The 21,948-nt window shown below is 36.0% G+C and overlaps 1 protein-coding gene across 2 annotated transcripts in view; it reads left to right on the top strand.

The window, feature by feature from the left end:
• OLA1 (Obg like ATPase 1) overlaps nucleotides 1-21,948 on the top strand; it is a 196,620-nt gene that overhangs the window by 109,719 nt on the left and 64,953 nt on the right. For both annotated transcript variants that reach the window (XM_027590745.2, XM_027590746.1), the window contains one exon: nucleotides 13,080-13,255. In XM_027590745.2, the coding sequence (XP_027446546.1) occupies nucleotides 13,080-13,255 (176 nt within the window). The remainder of the gene's footprint in view (nucleotides 1-13,079; nucleotides 13,256-21,948) is intronic.

Raw genomic sequence — 21,948 nt, 5'->3', positions numbered from 1 at the left:
AGTAACAGCATTGAAGATGTAAGATGAAATTATTGAGAATGGATCAGTTTGATTAAAAGGTGAGCTATTAATGGGTAACACCATTAGAAAAATTAAAGCTCTGATTTGCTCTTTAGTTTATGTTGTGAATGGCAGAGAGTCCGCATGACTCCTTTATTCATTGCTTATAGTACTGGTGGTAAAGATAACATTCTGGGTTTTGTTAATTTCTCTCTTTGCATTTTTTCCCCTGCTTACAGCGTAACTCGGTAAAAGGTATAAAAATGGATCTTCCCGGGAGCCAAATTTAGGGTAATATTAAGCCACTAGTTTTACCATACTTTTATTTCCCTACAACTCCTCTTACGACTCAGGGATGGTAGACATTTCGACCTGGACTCCTCTAGAATTGTCTTGTAAGATGAGGGGAATTAAACTGTGCATTTTAGGGGCGGATTTGATTTGTAATGGAAAGCGTATATATCTTTGAGGCCCAGGGAAGGGAGTGGGCAAAAATAGTGACAATTGATGTGAAGAATCTTCTGGGCTTCATGAGTCAGTAGAAGTTTGACCTGTGTTAAGCATCTCCCTTCGGCTCAGGTCATGGTCTGCCTTCGGCTCAGGTCATGATCCCAGGGTCCTGGGATCGAGCCCTGCATCGGGTTCCCTGAGCCTGCTTCTCCCTCTCCCACTCCCCCTGCTTGTGTTCTGCTCTCTCTCTCTCTCTGTCAAATAAATAAATAAAGTCTTTAAAAAAAAAAGAAGTTTGACCTGAACTGAGGATTTGTGGAGAGTGAGGGTGGGGCAAGGCCATTTTATAGAGGGCTTTTTCTATTGGCAGAAGAAGGGTAAATGATGTTTTAGAAATTAGGAAGTTAGTGAGATGGTTGTTGAAAAGGTTAATACAACAAAAGCAGCTAGCTCAACATTAGAGGTAGAGCAGAATCTCAATAAATATTAATTTAAAATATTGATTAAAGTTGTCTTTTATACATTTAAATTATCTATTATATAGAATAAGGAGTGAAAATGTTATTGAGCGATGAATATTAGTTTTCATTAAGATGCCTTTCTGCCTACTGCTTTGGAAAGAGTTGATAGGAAAAAAAGTCGATATGTTTCAGCAAATAAAAATGTAAAAGCCTTAAGCAATTGAATATAATTAAGTACAGGTGTTGACTCTGGGTTATAATTCATAACTTTAAGTGATTTTAAGGATTCTTTAATGCTGTGGATATCTAATTATCTACAACATAAGTACAATAGTAGTAACTGTAAGGCAGAGTTTTTTAGTATTCTGTACATTTAAAGAATTATATGTATGATATTGTAATGTGTTGCTTTTAATCAGTTAAGTGGTATCAGTAATAACCAAAAGGCTTTTTTGCTTGCTACTGCACTAGTATAAGCTTCAGTTTTCCTGATTTTCATGTCTTTATATCTGTATCTTTTTTCCCTTTGTTCATCTCATTCTTCCTACTTAATGTTTTGTTTTTGAGTTACTACTTAAAAACATCATTTTTAACTTATATGAGCTCTTAAAATCAGGAGAAAATAATAAAAATTTCTAAGGTGTCTCAGAACCTGACTGGCCTACTTTATTGTTCTCTCCTAAATATCTATTTGTCTCAAAAGTTGGGGATGATTTTCTTTTTAAAGATTTTATTTATTTGTTTGACAAGACAGAGAGCACAGCAAAGGGAGCAGCAAGCAGAGGGAGAGCGAGAAGCAGGCTCCCCACCAAGTAGGGAGCCCAATGCAAGGCTTGATCTCAGGATCCTGGGATTATGACCTGGGCCGAAGGCAGACGCTTAACGACTGAGCCACCCAGGTGCCCCTGAGGATGATTTTTTACTTTTTTTTTGAAGTAAAAAAGCATTGTTTGATTGCTTCCATATAAATTAACTACTTTGTTAAAAGTCCTTCATAAGTCATTTATAATTTCTGTAATTTTAGATTGGTCTCTCAAAGTCAGCCACATGTGCATTTTATTTTATAAAGCTTTTTGAAAACCTTGGTTAATTTTTGAATATGTCAGAAGGATGGTAGTTTTTCTTCCTCTTGGCCAGGATTTAGTTTTCCTATAATGAAAGTGGAGAGGAGAGAGAGGAGAAGCAAAGCAAAAGCAAATTCTATTAGCTACTCATAGTTCTATTTTCTATTCCAGCATTAAACAATTAACCTGAAGCATAGACTGGATTATTTGGGGGCCTTTGCTATATCTCAAATAATAGATTTTCTCCTAGAAAATGAAAGTTAAAGACTTTAAAGGCTACTTTTGATTGATTTGTTATTGTAAATAAGTACAACCCACCAAGTCTAGTTATGCTATTCCGCTTATGCCATTGCATCAAGTAATTAACGGTTTATGTTACTAGACCCATTATTTTCACTTTTATATGTTTATGAAATATTTTATTTCTCCAGAGGCCTGCAAATATATCCATTTAATGTAATTAAAATTTGATTGATAGAACCCTTTTCATTTGCTTCAAACTTAAACCTTAGAGGTTTATATCTATATCCTTTTTAGCAGAATTTTGTTAGCAGAATGAATTTTGGTTCTTTTCTGTGTTCCCAGATTCTCCTTGTTCTCTGATATCTTTAAGAAGGTAAATTGATTTTTGAAGTAAATATAATAAATCAAGATGCCCTTTTCCCACTTTATAACTTAAGGAAAGTAGCTTAAACTACACCTTTTATTTAACACAGAGAAAAAGAAATATTACAAGCTTGAGGTCCAGCTATGAATTAGACTCTGTTTTTGCTCAAATTGCTTTTATTGTCAAGATGAGGAGGGGCTATGTAGATTAAAACTAGAGTTTTAAAGTGCACCTGTAAACCTGGGCTTAAACTACACTACTGAATCAGAGCATCTGGAGTGTTCAATAAACAGCTTTAACTCCTGCTTTAAACCATTCTTCTCCACCATACAATAAGGAATTTTTGTCATGTCATTTACAGAAAGTAAATAGGATCTGTCATTTTCCAGTGTTTATGAATAAAATTATTGATGTTAAGTGAGTTGTCAATACAAATTTAGCTCTCTCCCTTCTCTTTAAATATTAATGACCTATAGAATTATAAGGAAGTTGGGAATCACAGTTCTGACACAAGGTGGGACTTTGAAGAATGGATTAGAAATTTGAAAAGGTAAAGATTTTTTTGAGCAGGATATCCTTGTCTTGATTTCTAGCGTTGTTTTTAATAATATTTCTTCTACTGGCTTATGAATATGGCCCCTACCCTTTTAGTGATTTGGGGTAGGTCTCTGGATTAGAATACAGTTGTTCAAAACCTTTATTTTTACCACATAGGAGAAACTGGAAAGAATGTGAAGTAAGGTGGCATACAGGATGTTTCGGTGCTATGATTTAAGATTCAGTATATTTGCATAATAATTTTTTTCTAGGGTTTGTACTGTATTTTTTATTTTTATTTATTTATTTTTCTTAGAGTCCGTACTTTAGTTATATAACACCTTTTGGTTTCGTGCTTGATTTGGGCTTTGAATCTTACATGTATTGATGTTACCTTAAATGCAAATAAAGATCTCTTGGCTTGAAACCTTGTCATGATATCTCTCTCTCTGTCACTCTCTCTCATTGCTTTTCTCTAGTTGACATTGTTGTCTTCGGTTAAGTCTCACTGTTCATCCTGCCTGCCTCATATCTCCCGTCAGTATCCTAGTGCACTTCGGCAGAGTACAGCGATTCTCTTTTAGCTTGTTCCGTACTTCTGGTTAACCTTCCTAAATCCTGCTTTCCATTTGTTACTACCACAAAAACCAGTGTTGGCTCCCTGTTGGCTATCAGTAGAGATCCAGACTTATATTTCTATTTGGACTTCCCTATCCTTCACACCTACCTGATGTAATAAACTTTTACCTTCTACTACTCCTCGTTACAATTTCTCACTATACTCAGCTTTCCAGTAGGCCTTGTTTATTTCAGTCTTTATTTTTTTCCTCTGATGCTTTTCCCTGTTACTTGTCATGCCTTTCTTCATTTCTTTACCTATACTATTCTTTTCCTATATTTAAAGGCCTTGGTGAATAATTATTAATTAAACCTATACTTAAAGCCCTTGTTAGTGAGTATTATTCTTCTTAGATTATATTTGTTTTTCCAAGCACATTGTCCAGTCATTGAAACCAAGGTTCTATTATTTTGATTTTTGTTTTTAATTCTCAAAAGACTTAGTGTATTGTTGGATACATAAGCAAGCTTTCTTTAAATGGGGAACTTAGGGGCGCCTGGGTGGCTCAGTAGGTTAAGCATCTGCCTTTGGCTCAGGTCATGATCTCGGGGTCCTGGGATCAAGCCCCACATCAGACTGCTCAGTGGGGAGTCTGCTTCTCCCTCTCCCTCTGTGTGTGCGCTCTCTCGTTTTTTCTTGGTCTCTCAAATAAATAAAAAATCTTTAAAAAAATAAATGGGGAACTTATATTTAGCAAAGCGTCTTGTGGTTTACATATGTGTTGAGGGGGTGACAGTTTATGCACTGGTTAAATAGCAAGGAATTCCTTATCTCTGTATTGTGTAGTGGTAAAGGGTGGAAAAAACATAAGTCAAATTGGTCGATCTTGACCACATACCCTCTTATTTCCAAGAAAACTTTAGACATGTGATTTGGAATATAAGGTTTCCGTGACAGGTGGTTTATATAAAGTACTGCTGTGAAGCCTGTACACTTAGAGACGTCATGTATTTTAAAATCTATTCCTACATCTAACTAGGGTGCTTTGTTTCTGAAAACTGAATACAGACCAAATTTAAGTAGAAATAGAGCAAAGCAGTTCACTGAATTCTTGAGTTTCTGAAGTATATTTTTATTTCTAAAATCGTTCCCAGTTAGATTTAGCATCCTTAACAGTGAGATTTATCTTTCTTATTCAAGTCTTTATGGAATAAGATATTAGACTTTGAGGGGCGTCTGGGTGGCTTAGTAGGTTACGCGTCTGACTCTTGGTTTAGGCTCAGGTCATGATCTCAGGGTTGTGAGGTCAAGCCCCCGTTCTAGCTCTGTGCTCAGCAGGGGGTCTGCTTGTCCCTCTCCTTTCCCTTCTGCCCCTCCTCCCCCCTCATTCTCTCTCTAAAATAAATAAATAAAATCTTTTTTTAAAAAAAGGATATTAGACTTTGAATGAGTAAATTGATCAAACTTCAACCCATTTATAATAATTGAAAATAGTTAACTCATTTCTGCCACATCACACAGGAAGTAAATATATAGAATGTCCCATGCCATATGGGTAGTCAAATGTATCTCACCAAGTAATGTATCTGTTTTTTGACTGGTTCTTAGTAAATGAGGCACACAAATATTAAAAGTTACAACTTTAGGGGGCACCTGGGTGGCTCAGTCAGTTAAACTTCTGCCTTCGGCTCAGGTCATAATCCCAGGGTCCTGGGATTGAGCCCCACATCGAGCTCCCTGCTCCACGGGAAGCCTGCTTCTCCCTCTCCCACTCCCCCTGCTTGTGTTCCCTCTCTGTCTCTTTCTGTCAAATAAATAAAATATTTAAAAAAAAAAAGTTACAACTTTAGTATAAGCATTGACATTTTGCATTTATTCACTTAGTGAATAGATTTTATAATAGAAATGATTTATATAATAACCAAAAAGAGTTTTTGGTTCATCTTATTTGCTATGACCTCAGAATATACTGGAGCCACTCAGGAGTTCTGGACTGGAAATTCTGTTAATGAGTGTGTAATACAGGGATAAGAGAAAGACAGCCAAGAGAGACATCAGCATTTATGTGGTAGTTAGAGCAAGAAAAGGAATAGCCTAAGAAGAAATGGCTGGAGAGAATAGAAGAAAATCAGGAGAATGTGGTTATAAGGAATCAGTGAAAAAGACTATGTCAGTGGAGTTAGCTGCCGAGAGGTCACTCAGAATTCCTGAAGAATGGCTACTTGACGTCCTTGGCATCCTTTTTGAGATCAATTTCTGATAATATGGTGGAGGCATACCAAACTGCAGTGCGTTAAGTTTTAAGTAGGAAGTAAAGAAGTAGAGCAGGTACAGACAGTTCTTTTAAACATTTCCCTCTGGGGCACCTGGGTGGCTCAGTTGGTTGGGCGACTGCCTTTGGCTCAGGTCATGATCCAGGGATTGAGCCCTGCATCAGGCTTCCTGCTCAGCAGGGAGTCTGCTTCTCCCCCTGACCCTGCCCCCTCTCATGCCCTCTCTTATTCTCTCTCAAATAAGTAAATAAAATCTTAAAAAATAATCGCTCTGAACTGGAGGAAAGAAAGCAATACTAGAATGGGGATTCATGTCCAAAGGTGACTTAAATGTTAATGGGAGAATATTAGTGGAAATGGAGATGCTACAAATATTGGAGGGAGAGGTGTAATAGATTGAGGTCTCAAGAAATACAAGGAACAATCTGTGGAGTGAATTTCCTTGGGAAAGGATAAGATCCATAGCAGAGACAGTAGAGAGATTGGCCACAAATAGGGGTATTGTTTCTCTTTTACTGCTGGAAAGAAGGAAGATTGGGTAAGAAGAAAAAGGGGCTTTGATATTCCGAACATCTCATGCATTTTCCCTATGAAGAGAAAGATTAAGTCTTTGCTGCTGGGTAGCAAAAGAGAAGTGTTGGAAATGTGAGAAAAGGGACAATTTGAGAAAGGTACTTTGTTATGAAAAGAAACATAGGGTTGATGGGTAAAAATCTTTGTGGAGGGGGCACCTGGGTTGCTCAGTCGTTAAGCGTCTGCCTTCGGCTCAGGTCATGATGCCAGGGTCCTGGAATCGAGCCCCACGTCAGGCTCCCTGCTCCACGGGAAGCCTGCTTCTCCCTCTCCCGCTACCCCTGCTTGTGTTCCCTATCTTGCTGTCTTTCTCTCTGTCAAATAAATAAGTAAATAATATCTTAAAAAACAAAAATCTTTCTGATGGAATCCAGTCTCAGCCTAGCTTCTGCTTAATTTTCTTCTGTAACAAATCTTTTGATAAGGCAGCTTTACTATAGTTGGTATTATTTTCAGTCACCTATTTTATATGTATAAAATGTATAGGTATAAAATAATTTTAATGGTAATAGTGATTTTCTCCTTATGGCTAGTCACTGTGAAACCAAAATTTCAAGTAAAATTTGTGCTAATTTTTCTGCAAGTTAAACTTGTTTATTGTGTTTTAAAAATAACTTTAAAAATGGCTTGTGCAAACAATGCATGTTCATTATAAAAACTTTGAAGGAAGACAGAACTGTTAATGATTTAAAAATTGCTCAATAGCTCACTGCCCAGGAATTATTTTATTAGCATTTGGTCAGTGTTATTGAGAGAGAAACAGTTTTATATAAATATGATCATTAGTGTGCTATTTTAAATAGAATTTGATGTTCTATTTTAAATAGAATACTACGGGGGTGCCTGAGTGGCTCAGTTGGGTAAGCAGCTGCCTTCAGCTCAGGTCATGACCCCAGGGTCCTGGGATCAAGCCCAAGTCCAGCTCCCTGCTTGGTGGGGAGTCAGCTTCTACCTCTGCCTCTCCTCCTTGCTCATGCTCTATCTCTCTCACATAAATTTTAAAAAATTTTAAAAAAGAAATAGAATACTATATTTTATTTTATTGGGTTTGAAAGAAAGAAAAAGGACCAAAGTAATACAGAAGAAATGACCGAACTTTAGGTAATTTTTTCACAAGAGATATGTCCTCCTACATGATCCTGCTAGACTTAAGAAAAAAAAAACACTAAAAGATTGGAGAAACTATTTTTTAATTACCTGTTTCGTCTTTATCTGTCCATCTGTTGATCCCATATTGGGAAAGATGAGGAAATTAGCACACTTATGTTTTTACCTACTTTTCCTTGTCTCCGAATTTTTGTGTTACTATTCTTAACTTTTCGTAGTTTATAATACATATGTTCTATTTTGTTAACTTAATTCTTACAGTTGTTCAGTCTTATATGTTAGAGTATATTAATGCAGAGTCTATTTGCCATTAATCTCTATTCCTATGAAACTCTATCCATGAAAAACAGGCTGGCTGGATATAAAATTCTTGAGTCACTGTCTTTCCTTAGAACTCTAAAGACATTGCTCTACTGTCTTTTGGCATAGAGCTGTCTTGGAGAATCCTGAAGCCTTATACATGACTTGATGTTACAGATTTTGTTCTTGACATGTATAGTGTCAATGATTCCATATCAGTTGGTTTACCAACTTGCACTTGGGTCAGTGTTTGTTTCAGTGTTTATGCCAGCTTTCTTGGAATGTGAAACTTTGAAAGTGACCATGATTTCTAAGTGGGCCATCTTCTTGAATGATAGATCTTACTTTGTCACCCCCTAGTCTCTTTTGTCAAATCCTCTTTCCCATCAGACTTCGAGTGTTAGAGTGCTCTCTTCACATGACATCATCCAGACCCGTAATTTTTAAACATACCTGATTACTCCCAGTTTTATATCTTCAGTCATGACCTTCTATCCTACATATGGTCCATCTCTAAAATATATTTCCTGCCCTAGCATTTCTCGTCTTCTCTATTTTATTTTAAGTTACCACTCATTTGGTCATCTCTCATCTGTACTACTACTACTACCTCCTAACTGAGTCTTTCTGCCATCATTCTTTTTTTTTAAATGTTATGTTAATCACCATACATCACATCATTAGTTTTTGATGTAGTGTTCCATGATTCATTGTTTGCATATAACACCCAGTGCTTCACGCAGAACGTGCCCTTTTTAATACCCATCACCAGGCTAACCCATCCCCCCACCCCCCTCCCCTCTAGTAGAACCCTCAGTTTGTTTTTCAGAGTCCATCGTCTCTCATGGTTCATCTCCCCCTCCAATTTCCCCCTCTTGATTCCTCCCCTCCTGCTATCTTTCTTCTTTTATTTTTTTTAAACATATAATGTATTATTTGTTTCAGAGGTACAGATCTGTGATTCAACAGTCTTGCACAATTCACAGCGCTCACCATAGCATATACCCTCCCCGATGTCTATCACCCAGCCACCCCATCCCTCCCACCCCCCACCACTGCAGCAACCCTCCGTTTGTTTCCTGAGATTAAGAATTCCTCATATCAGTGAGGTCATAGGATACATGTCTTTCTCTGACTGACTTATTTCACTGAGCATAACACCCTCCAGTTCCATCCACGTCATTGCAAATGGCAAGATTTCATTCCTTTTGATAGCTGCATAATATTCCAGTGTGTGTGTGTGTGTGTGTGTGTGTGTGTGTGTGTGTGTGTGTGTGTGTGTGTACACACACCACATCTTCTTTATCCATTCATCTGTCGATGGACATCTTGGCTCTTTCCACAGTTTGGCTATTGTGGACATTGCTGCTATAAACATCGGGGTGCACATACCCCTTTGGATCCCTATTTCTGCCATCATTCTTATCCCCTCTCTTAAAATCTGTTCTTTTTAAATTAGCCAAAATGGCCTCTTTCCATAAATCAAATCTTATTACCCTGTCTCCTCTCTACTTAAAACTCTCCAATTAATGGCTTCCCATTACAGCCAAAATAAAATCCAAACTCCCATGACTTAAAAATGTATGTGAACCGCTTTACTTCTCCAACTTAACCTCTGTTTACCATCTTCTGCTGTGGTTCACCCACATCGACCATATTTCTATTCCTGAAACACTTCAAGCTTGTTCCCATTTTAGGGATTTTATACTTCCTTCTTAGAACCCTTTTCCTTCAGATCTTTACATTACTGCCTCCTTCTGGCCATTCTGGTTTCAGCTCCAGTGTCATGTTAGAGAGGCCTCCCTTACTATCTTAGTTAAAGTATTGCACAGCAGCATGACCTCTCCCCTACTGCATGTACATGCTGTCACATTAGCTTATTTTACACAGAATAATACCAAAGAAGTTTTAAAAAAGTCAGATAAAATCCTGTCACCAAAATGACCATAATTAATATTTTCAGAAATTTCTTGATTTTATAAAAAAATGTGATCTCATTTTTTTTGACTAAATTAAACAGGAAACTTTGTCACTAATATAAGTGGAAAATTAGTATCACTTGCCAAAATTTAAGATAATAAAAATAAATACAATAAAAACTATGTATTTATTAAATTTTTTAGCCTTTAGAAGCTCTAAGACTGAGGTCTGCTCTGTTGATAAAAAGATAAATTTATAAATGTTAGATATTAAAGACTACACATCAAACTGAGATTTTCTCTTTGACATATTCAGAAGGACTGAAGACAATTGAGATAGAAATAACTTTCTAATCAAACAATTCAGTATGATATAGTATAATCTTCAAGATGAGTAAAGTCCTCTTCTTTACCAGTACACTGTTTCCCCCAAAGAGAAATGATAATTCTAACAAGTATAATAATCATTGTTTTAGTTAAAGTGAAGTTGAAATAAATAACTTTGGCCATGGACTAGGGTAAAAATGTTCTGGTGAACTAAGATGAATTATGGGGGAATCTCTATAAACTCACAGAACTTATTTTAACCTATTCCAAGGTGAATTGAATGACATGAAATGATATTACTCAAATCTAATGTTTGAGCGTATTACTATGAAATTTCTTCTAAACTATTAATTCTAACGTCATTTAAAAAAATAGAATATGCCCCAATTACTGAAAGAGTTTATGTGTGGGGCTTTCTGCTAAGCACTTCACAGATGTTATCTGATTTAATCATCTCCATTCTCTAAGAGGTAGAAACGTCTTCATTTTAAAGATGTGAAAATAAGATCCTTAGAGATTCAATTATTTGTCTAAGATTTTATGACCAGTAAGCCTGTCTGACTTCAGAACCCTTACTTTTAACCACGAAATCTTGTACAAAAACAGGTAAGATGTGGAAGAACGCTCTAATGTAAGTATACAGTGAAGTTTGTTGACCTAGGAGTATATCTTTGGGAAGTAATCTCTAACTTTTTAGAAACTTTCTAAGAATTGGGAAGTTGCCCATATGACCACCAAATTTCTGTAGCTTATATTTTACAGCTGTTTTAGGCCTCATTTTATTACAAGTCTGTTCGGTTTTAAAGGGTAACTTTAATGTTCTCTTCACTTAATTTTTTATCTTAATTTTTGGCAATATTTTTATCAAAAAAATTGAAGTTCTTCTCATAGTATGTTACCACCTCATACAAATTAATATAATAATAATAATAATAATAATAATAACAACAACTTTCAGGCATAAGAACAACAATGCAATCCAGAGTGTATAGGGTCTGTGTTTTGAGTTTTTTTCTTATAGTAGGGGAATGGATTAGTGAGGATACAGTCATAACTTTCTTTTCCAGCCAAATCCTTGACAGACTCCAGGCAGAGTGTAATCTAGAGGATAATTTAAAGGTTATAAGATAGACACGTGGTATTTCCCTTTATTCTGGTTTTCTCTTTCGATTAATTCAGATGATCAGAGAGCTTTATATTCTTTGCTTCCAGAAGAATTGCAGTTCCTAAGTTTCTGTTATCTACTTGGTTAAAATTGAGGGTTGCAGTTAAGAAATTGTCATTTAAAACCTGCTGATGCATTTACTGTTGTTGAGGACATCGCTATAGTGAACTCAATGGTTCTTACATGATGATGACTCTATAGGCTATTTTTCATTTGGAGTGTCACAGAAAGGATAGTTATTTTTATAACTGAACTGACCATACTGTCTTTGTTGCTCTGCCACAAAGCTTTCATTTTTATTTTTCTATTTTATTGTGTCATTTGTGTAAGATGCCTCAAAACATGATAAATATTCTTGTGCTTCCAGGAAGACTTTTTTCATACTTTCCAAATATTCAAAAAATGTACCTAAATCACTGTCTGTCTGATGTATTTACTAGTAAAATATAATATACATCCTCATTTCTTGCTAATTTTGTTCATATAATTTGTATGGCACTATTTAACATATCATCAGTTTAATGCCAAGACTACTGAAGTATTATTTTAAGTACTTATATTTTAATTGCAACAATATACTTACGTTTTTTAATTTATATTACTGAACAGTTGTACATTGAAATACAAACAGCTTAATTATTTTTAATTCTAGAAAATTATATTTAAAAATTCTTTGTAACCTGTAATGACAATATCTTGGTCTTTGGTATGGAAGAATGAGCTATGGTCACTGTTTTTCTCTTGTTAAACTCAATCAAACTGTCATGATTCCTATGATATCTTTATCTAAAATAATCAATGCTTTATGTTTGAAAACATCTCATTTTGGGTATATAATCTAGTTGGTAATTTAAATTAATTTATAAATGTCTTTTTTGTTTTGTGGGTATATCACTGCTTTTTGTTTATAATATTTCTCAGTATTTGTTCATTTTTGTGATACTGTTCTTTATCTGGTAATTTGAGTAAATCCCAGTTGAATTATGTTGCCACATTATGTCTTCAAAAGGGCATAAAGTCAGTACACATGCTTCAGTAATATCTGGTTGTTTTACCCTTATGTTTCCAGTTGGCAATTTGAAATTATGGCTTCAACTGCACTTTAAATATGTGATAATAGCATGTGTTTCTAATAAGGGCCAGCACCATTTCGTTCAGATAGTGTGAATGGTTGTCACTCATATATGACAAATGCACCTTCATCTGCCTCTTTGATAGCCCCCTAAAAACCATACCCTCAAATCAGGCCGATGAAATTAGCTGCTGTGTAAATTGTGTGTCTGAGTGGTTCATTATCTAATCACCGTCAGAACCACAGTGATAAAGTAGATTGAAGCAGGGAAGAGGTCTGCCAGATGATTTCACCCACCCCCCCACCCCAAATCCGGTTTCCCTTGGAAACCCTAATAGTGCAGTTTAGAACTTCAGTCTCTCATGCCTGGAATTCAGTATCTTTTAATGTACCAAACCTGAAAATAGCAGTAGTTCTGGAGCATAATTTTCTTTCTGTAAAGATCATAATTTTATTTATTTCAATCAGGTTTTGAAATGTTGAGGCTCTTGAATTCTTGTTTTGTTGCTAGTGCCCAAATATTATTAAATAGGACAAAAAATATGTATACTATGTCCTACTTGCAAAAATTCAGAATAATTTGAGTAAGTTGTTAATCTTCTAGGAATCTTTAATAACGGCCTTCTGTTTTGTTTATTGGATTGCTTCTCTTTAATTTATTTTAGGTGCTTTTGAAGATGATGATATCACGCATGTTGAAGGAAGTGTAGATCCTATTCGAGATATAGAAATAATACACGAAGAACTTCAGCTTAAAGATGAGGAAATGATTGGGCCCATTATAGATAAACTAGAAAAAGTGGCTGTGAGAGGAGGAGATAAAAAATTAAAACCTGAATATGTAAGTAAAAATTTACAGCTTCTTTGATACTTGAGTTTATTTTTTAATTAATTTTTTTTAAATAATGCATCTAATAAAATAAAATACCTAATATTGTTGTGGAATTTTAGAATCCAAGGATAATTTCTGTTAAAAAATCATGGAGAAACTTCATTTTCTTTTGGCAACAAAGAAAGGGTCATTATGACAGGCTATTTAAAGTGTTGTTAGCAAGGCATATTTAGCAGTAATATTGTGTTCATATGGTTTCTATGTATATTCTCAAGTTTTAATGTTAGAGAAGTGTAGTTTTATGATGAAAAACTTAACAGATTTAGAGCAACAACTGAATATGAGTTTTGTGGATTTGAAGAAGTGATTTATACAAGGAATTGGTCTTCCATAGAGGTTGACTGGATGAATGTACTATTAGAAAGATAATTTTAATCTTTATGGAGTGAAAACACGTGTCATTGTCTTTAATATTCAAATGTGTTTTTTTCTCATTGTAGTGAGTAATTATTAGTAAAATATAATAAATGTTTCAAAATCAGTTTTGAAGCTTTTAGTTTAAGTATGATCAAATGGCCTTTTACATTAAAAAACAATGGCCTTAATTATGTATTTTCTTGGGGCACCTGGCTGGCTCGGTGGGTGGAGAGTATGACTCTTAATCTTGGGGTTGTGGGTTTGAGCCCCATGTTGGGTGTAGAGATTATTTAAAATCTTTAAAAAAATTACATATTTTCGCATTTACTAATATCTTCCCTAAACTGTACTTGCTTTTTATGTTTTTTTTTGTCATGGGAAAGATTTTCTATCTTTTTAATTTTTCATGTATTTTTAATAGATGTGTTTATTTTTAATTTTTTTCTGGAAACTGTTTATCTTTTTCTTTTTTTATTTATTTGTAGTAAGTTTGGAAAACTCGGTTGATTAGGGAGTGCTCCACTCTTTTTTTTTTTTTTTTGGTTAAAGATTTTATTTACTTATTTGAGAGAGAGCCAGGGGAGAGGCAGAGGGAGAAGGAGAGAATCTCAAGCAGACTCTGAGCTCAGCGCCAAGCCCACCGAGGGGCTTGATCTCACAGCCCCAAGATCATGATCCCGAGATCATGACCAGAGCTGAAACCATGAGTCAGACGCCTAACTGACTGAGCCACTCCAGGCGCCCCAGGAGTTCCACACTTTTTTTTTTTTTTAAGATTTTATTTATTTGACAGAGAGAGACACAGAGAGAGAGGGAACACAAGCAGGGGGAGTAGGAGAGGGAGAAGCAGGCTTCCCGACAAGCAGGGAGCCCGATGTGGGGCTCGATCCCGGACCCTGGGATCATGACCTGAGCCGAAGGCAGATGCTTAACGACTGAGCCACCCAGGTGCCCCAGGAGTTCTACACTCTTAAGGAAGAAATCAGTTGCAGAATCAGCCTCTAAAACTTGAGCACACTATCAGCAAATTATGGTTGACAGTGCCTGATCTTAAACAGGGAGGCCTGTGTTGGGCCACTGATTTCCTTGGTAGTCTGGAACAAGCCCAATCATCTTACTTCTTTTAACATCATGGCTATTTCAGTTATTTCCTAATCATGTAGAATAGAGAAAGGAGAGAGATTTTTCTGAGGGAATTGTTTAAGATTTAGGACAGAGAAGGGGATTAAAAGTATGGGTATGAAAAATATTCCTTTTTAAAAAGGAAAAAGGTTGTGAGAAAGATGTTGGGATTGAAAGCAATTTATCTGCCCCAAACAGCATGGTTACTGATTAGAATAAATTCTTAAGCAGTCATCCCTTAGTTTATTGAAACTTACTGACATCCTTATGTCTTTCAGAAGCATTACTATCTTAAAAATAAAGTTAGCAGTGTTGCTTTTTTAAAAAAAATTTATTTTGTTATGTTATGTTAATCACCATACAATGCATCATTAGTTTTTGATGTAGTGTTCCATGATTCATTGTTTGCATATAACACCCAGTGCTCCATTCAATACATGCCCTCTTTAATACCCATCACCAGGCTAACCCATCCCCCCACCCCCTCCCCTCTAGAACTCTCAGTTTGTTTCTCAGAGTCCATAGTCTCTCATGGTTCGTTTCCCCCTCTGACTCCCCCACCGTCATTCTTCCCCTCATGCTATGTTCTTCTTTTTCCTTTAACATACAATGTATTATTTGTTTCAGAGGTACAGATCTGTGATTCAACAGTCTTGCACAATTCACAGCGCTCACCATAGCACATACCCTCCCCAATGTCCATCAACCAGCCACCCCATCCCTCCCACCCCCACCACTCCAGCAACCCTCAGTTTGTTTCCTGAGATTAAGAATTCCTCATATCAGTGAGGTCATATACATGTCTTTCATCAATGTTGCTTTTTACTGAAATGGGAGAAAGGGGCATCAGGTTCTTCTTAAATTCTTGGGCTACGATTTCCTGGCTTTTCCTCTCAAAACTAGAATGTTGAGTGCTTTTTTAATTCCTTGTAACAGTATTTTCTTCTTGTTTCTAAACATTCCTAAAATTTCTGTACATGATTTGAAAGCATCGCTTGGACTTGTGTTTACAGAAAAATCTGTACACCTTTTCCCCATTCATTTTTCCCTTTCCCCATTCAGCTTTTCTGGATAGATGGAAAGCATTACAAGCTAATTTTCTTGTTTGCCAAAACTGTGATCATTCCATTGTTTACTTCCCTCATGTTAGATTCCGCTGCTTCAGAATAAATTATAGATCAGTGTTCCTTAACCTTTTTTTTCATTATCACATCCCTAAGGAAAAAAATTAATTAAAATTTAATTTAAATTAATTAATTTAATTTCTCACTAATGAGAGAAATTAAATACTAATGAGTAAGGATTTGTTGGATAGGGTTGAGCTTTGGAGGGCCACAAGCCATTTTAATAATGAAGTATTTTTCACCCATAAGAATCAATCTTTTGCCCCTCTGTAAGTAATATCACCCTCACTGAGAGTGTATGCTATAGATTCTTGTAGCAAACCCAATACTGGTAAATATAGTAAAACACATGGCTTTTAAACCTTTTTTTTTTTTTTTTTTTTTAGTTGTTAGCAAAATTAGGATTTGGGTTGAATCAGTAAATCAATTTGGAGAGAATTAAGATCTTTTACAGTACTGAATCATTTGGTGCAGGGACATCTTATTTTTCTTATTTATTGAGCCAGGCACTGTTGGACGCTTTTTATATTATCTTATTTAAACCTCACAACATGCAAGTATATATATTATCTCCATGTTAAAACTGAGGAAGCTTAAATTTCAAGAGGTTTTATTAATTGCTTAAGATTTCATGCTTAGTGGATGACATTAGGAGAAGGAAGGGAAAAATGAAGGGGGGGGGAATCAGAGGGAGAGACGAACCATGAAAGACTATGGAATCTGAGAAACAAACTGAGGATTTTAGAGGGGAGAGGGGTGGGGGGTATTAGGGGGTTAGCCCGGTGATGGTTATTAAGGAGGGCACATACTGCATGGAGCACTGGGTGTTATACAAAAACAATGAATCGTGGATCACTACATCAAAAACTAATGATGTATTGTATGGTGACTAACATAACATAATAAAATTAAATTAAAAAACAAAAACAAAAACAAAAAAAGATTCCATGCTTAGTAAATTGTAGACCAAGTTTTTCAACCAGATCAGTCTGACTACAGGACCAATAAGTTTTTGTTGTTGTTGTTGTTTTGTTTTTTAAGTAAGCTGTAGGCCCAACATGGGGCTTGAACTCATGGCCTTGAGATCAAGAGTCGATGCCCTACTGAAAACCAGCCAGGCACCCCCTGTCTTTTTTTTTTTTTTTGGTAAAATTCCAAAAAAATTGTATTGACCTCATATGTATTTAAAAAATAGTTGTAAAATAAAGGCTAGCAAAACCTACTTGCATGTCAAGAAATAGAACATTATTAGCACCCAAAAATATCCCCATTACTTACCACTTTACTTAACACTCTTCATCTTCCCCCAGCTAACCACAGTTCTGAATTTTTATAACAATAATGTCCTTGCTTTTTTATACCAGTGTATGTGCCACCTAAAACAGTGTGAATTCTTTTTTCCTGATTTAAAACTTTATATATTGTCATGTTGTATGTATTTATATGAGCATTTTTCACTCAACATTATTTGATATTGTGTACTCATTCATGTTGCATTTACCTTTAATTCATTTGTTTTCCTTACACTAAAGTATTTTACTGGAAGAATATATCATAATTAAAAAATCTTTTTTACTGTCACTGGGCATTTGAATTTTGCCCCCCAAGTTTTTGATAATTATGAGCAATGTAGCTGTGAACATTCTTTTACAGTGCACATAAGGGTAGTTTAAGGCATGTATCTAGAAGTAGGAGTGTATATATTCCTTCAACTTTCCTAGATAACGCTGTTTTCTTAGTGTATGACAGTTTATCCTGTTGTCAACACTTGGTATTGCCAGATTTTTTTTTTTCATTTTTGCAGTTCGATACCTGTGTGATAGTATGGTCATGGTTCTAATTTGCAGTTCTCTATTTAAGATTGGAGACCTTTTTTTAAGTGTTTGTTGACTCTTGGATTTCCTGTTTTGCAAAGTGCCAGTTCTAATTTTGCCCATTTTCTGTTGGATCAGTGTCTTGTTCTCATTACTTTGTTAAAGTTACATATATATTCTGGATACTAATCATTTGTTTTCAGTGGATTGCAAGTATCTTCTCCCTTTCTGTGGCTTTTGTTTTTGCTCTTTTTACGGTATCTTTTGATGAAGATTTAATTTAATTAAGTCTTAATTTTTAAGTATAGTGCTTTTTGTGTCTTGTTTAAGAAATCTTTCCCAGCTTAAGGTCATCAAGATGATCTTTTATGTTCTAAAAGCCATATTATTTTACTGTTCACGTTTAGGTCATTAACCTACCTGGAATTTATTTTTTGTAAGTAGTATAAGGCAGGTATTGATTTGATTTTTTTACCCCATATGGAAAATGTGTTATTACAGCACCATATTTTAAAAAGACTGTCTTTCCCTACTCCTATTGGAGTGCCTCCTCTGTCATATATCAAAGAGCTGTGGCATCTTAGCTCTTTCCTGAGGACTGGCAGATGACCCCAGGTAGTAGTGGCCAAAAGCAACAGTGGGATGGTCAACACTCTTGAGTGGTGAAGGTGAGAAGGGGAAGACAGAATGAGGGGTTGATATACAGAGTCTGGCCTTAGGCGTGTTCACCAAATCATTCCTGTACCTTCCTCATCCCATGCTGTCCCTGTGTCTAGTCTAGATCAGGGACAATTAAAGTGTGGTCCTCAGACTAGCAATATTACCATCACCTGGGAGCTTGTTAGAAATGGAAGCTACAGATCTTCTAAATCAGAATCTCTGAGGATATGTTTTGACAAGCTCTCCTAGTGGTTCTTGTGCATGCTAAAGTTTGAGGTTCACTGCTATACAGCCGGCAGCCCTTCTTCCCCCAAGGGTAGAGTGGCTTAGGCATCCCCACCTCCAACCCTCTTCTTGGTGTGGTGCTGCCTCATTATCTTATTAGGTCCTTGGTATCATAAGGTATTTCCTCCATTTAGACCTGTTTTACAGTTGTCATTAGAGAAGTTAACTCTGAATCACTTAGTTTATTATTATTGAAAAGGGGGGTCTTGGCAAAGATACAAATGTAGTGATCCAAAGGGGCACTTGCACCCCAATGTTTATAGCAGCAGTGTCCACAATAACCAAACTATGGAAAGAGCCCAGATGTCCACTGACAGATAAATGGATAAAGAAGATGTGGTATATATGTACAATGGAATATTACTCAGCCATCAAAAAGAACGAAATCTTGCCATTTGCAACGATGTGGGTGGAACTAGAGGGTATTATGCTAAGCAAAATAAGTCAATCAGAGAAAGACAATTATATGATTTTACTCATATGTGGAATTTAATAAAACAGAAGAGCATAGAGGAAGGGAGGGAAAAACAAAACAACATGAAATCAGAGAGGGAGACAAACCATAAGAGACTCTTAACCATAGGAAACAAACTGAGGGGTTGCTAGAGGGGAGGGGGGTCAGAGGGTGGGGTAATTGGGTGATAGGCATTAAGGAGGGCATGTGATCTAATGAGCACTGGTGTTATATACAACTGATGAATCACTGAACTCTACCTTTGAAACTAGTAATACACTATATGTTAATTGAACTTAAATAAAATAAAATATTTTAAAAATGCAAAAGAGAAAATGGGGGTCTTGGGGCACCTAGGTGGCTCAGTCAGTTAAGGATCCAACTCTTGATTTCAGCTCAGGTCATGATCTCAGGATTGTGAGGTGGAATCTGCTTAAGATTCTCTCTCTCCTTCTCCCTCTGACCCTCCCCGCCCTCTAAAAAATAAATAAATAAAAATTCAAAAAGAAATTAAAAAAAAAAAGAAAATGGAGGTCTTCTCCTAAAATTTTACCAGCAATTTCCCTGATATCATGATATAACAGTATGACAATTGGTGAGGATAGAAACCAACTTAACCAGGGAATGATGTTTGAAGGTAGATTAATTTTGTAAGTAGTGGGTTTATTTTTACATTTTACTTTTGCCTTAAAAAAAAAGCAAGTCACACCCATATTTGTAGTAAAACAAGTATGGAAACACCCTCAATCATGCTAATAGTAAACATCTGGAAAGTTTAAAACATTTTAAGAATTAAGTATTTGGAAAGGGAAGTGGGTGATTACGGTGAATACTTTGAGTATTTACAAACTACACCTCTCTGTTACTTGACTTTTTTTCATAACAGTGTATTATTAAATTTTTTTTTAATTTAGAAAAAAGGTCTAAGGAAATTACTTCTTTTAGGTGGCCTCCCAAAGAGTTAAATGCATATGCATTGTCCTTAGCTGTTTCTGATCTGTATTCATCAAACTATAATTTTAGCTTTGTACTAGAGAAAGAGTTTTGAAGTTTCTGTCTGAACCTGGAAAAGGAATATGATGGGAGATGTGAAGCTGGAAGAGACTGACATATGAGAAGTTATAGGCTTTAGGATAATTTCCATCTTCCCTTACCTGAAAAATTATGTGGACAATGTAATTTATAAGCAAAGGTTAAGAAAAAGCTCCTTATGAGTTTTCTTAAGACTGTTCCATTTGGAGCTGCAAAGCCATTTTGAGTCAAATATGAGACCCTTTGCCTTTTCATCTAAACTTAGGTTAAAGTCTTAGATTGGGTTTCCTCAGAAGTGGACACTGAGGCAAGGATTGGAGTGTACGTGGTTTCTTTGGGAGCTATTTTAGGAGGCACTTCAGGGAATGAGGAATTAAGACCAGGAAGAGAAAGAAACTGAGTTTAATTTTGTTACATATTGTTTAATATGTAAACAAGCAGGTAGAAACCTGAACAGCTGGGGCTCAGTCCTGTTAGGGACCTCTGAAAAACAGTGTAGAAAATGTCTTACAGTTTTTCTGTTGGAATGATGAGGAGGCTGGGGTGATTACCAACTAATTTCCCTCAGTCACTGGTTTTGGGCTGCTCCTAGGATTGTTAACTCCCTGGTACCTGACGTCTGTGTGGTCTAAGCATGGCACTTAGGAGAGTTACAGACCCTTACAGCAAGAAGCCATTAGCAAGAACTGGACCTGTGAGGGCAAAGGGGATATGGACTGCCGACAGTGTCTGCTGTACTTCCTTCACCCAATGTGCTTTAAATTTTTTGTCCTAATCATTGTATTTATTTTTGGTTATTTTGGGGGATCACAGGTTTAATTTGGTGATGCTTTATATTTTTCCTTGCTTCTGATTTATCTCTAGTTTTCCCAAGACAGTACCTATGTGATTATATTAACCATTTCTTATAGGGGAGTTCTTAAAAAATGTTTCCTTACTTTCTCTAACAAATGGTCCAAAGGTATAAAATGATTGGCGGGACAATCATTGGACATAGATCCTAGGCTGTAAAAGAGATAACTACTTGAAAGTTATAAAAAAAATTAGGTAGATCATTTTGTTTACTAGTTACCTGAATATTCCTTAATATTCATTCCAATGTGTCTGTTTTCTAGATAATCTTTCAAAAATGCAACATTTCGAGCCCCTCTTCTTAGGAAGTTTCCATTTTCTAGATTTGAATGTCATTTGTATTTTTATGTAAATAAGCAGGAAAAACTTAGAACTTTTTAATGCTAAAATAGAATCTCTCCTAAGTGTAAGGTGGATATATTCTGACATAAAGTCATCTTTTATAGTGGGTCTTGCTGTCTGTGGTAAAACCGAGGCACTCAAGAAGGCGGGTGTGTGATAAACATTTCCTCTTGGTATTAACTAGCCAAGTGAGTTAGTTTCCTAGGGCTGCCATAACAAATCCTACAAACTGGATTAAAACAATAGAAATGTGTTCTTTCGAAGTCTAGAGACTAGAAGTCTGACATGAAGGTGTTGGCAGGGCCATGCTTCCTTTGAACCCTCCTGAGGAGAATCCTTTCTTGGCTTTTCAGCTTCTGGTAGCTGTAGACATTCCTTGGTCTGTGGCTGTATAGCTCCAGTCTCTGCCTCCATCTTCACGTAGTCATCCTCTCTCTATGTTTCTGTCCAGATTACCCTCTTATAAAGACACCAGTCATAATTGGGCTGAGGGCCCACTCTACTCCAGTATGGCTTCATCTTAACTAATTCTCAATTAAGGTCACACTCTGAGTACCAGGGGTTAGGACTTCAAAATATCTTTCTGGAGGATGGTTTATG

This window comes from Zalophus californianus, chromosome 3 (genome assembly GCF_009762305.2).
Source record: "Zalophus californianus isolate mZalCal1 chromosome 3, mZalCal1.pri.v2, whole genome shotgun sequence".
NCBI lineage: Eukaryota > Metazoa > Chordata > Mammalia > Carnivora > Otariidae > Zalophus > Zalophus californianus.
The sequence above is the reverse complement of the archived record's forward strand: the minus strand, read 5'-3'. Positions and strand labels throughout refer to the sequence as shown.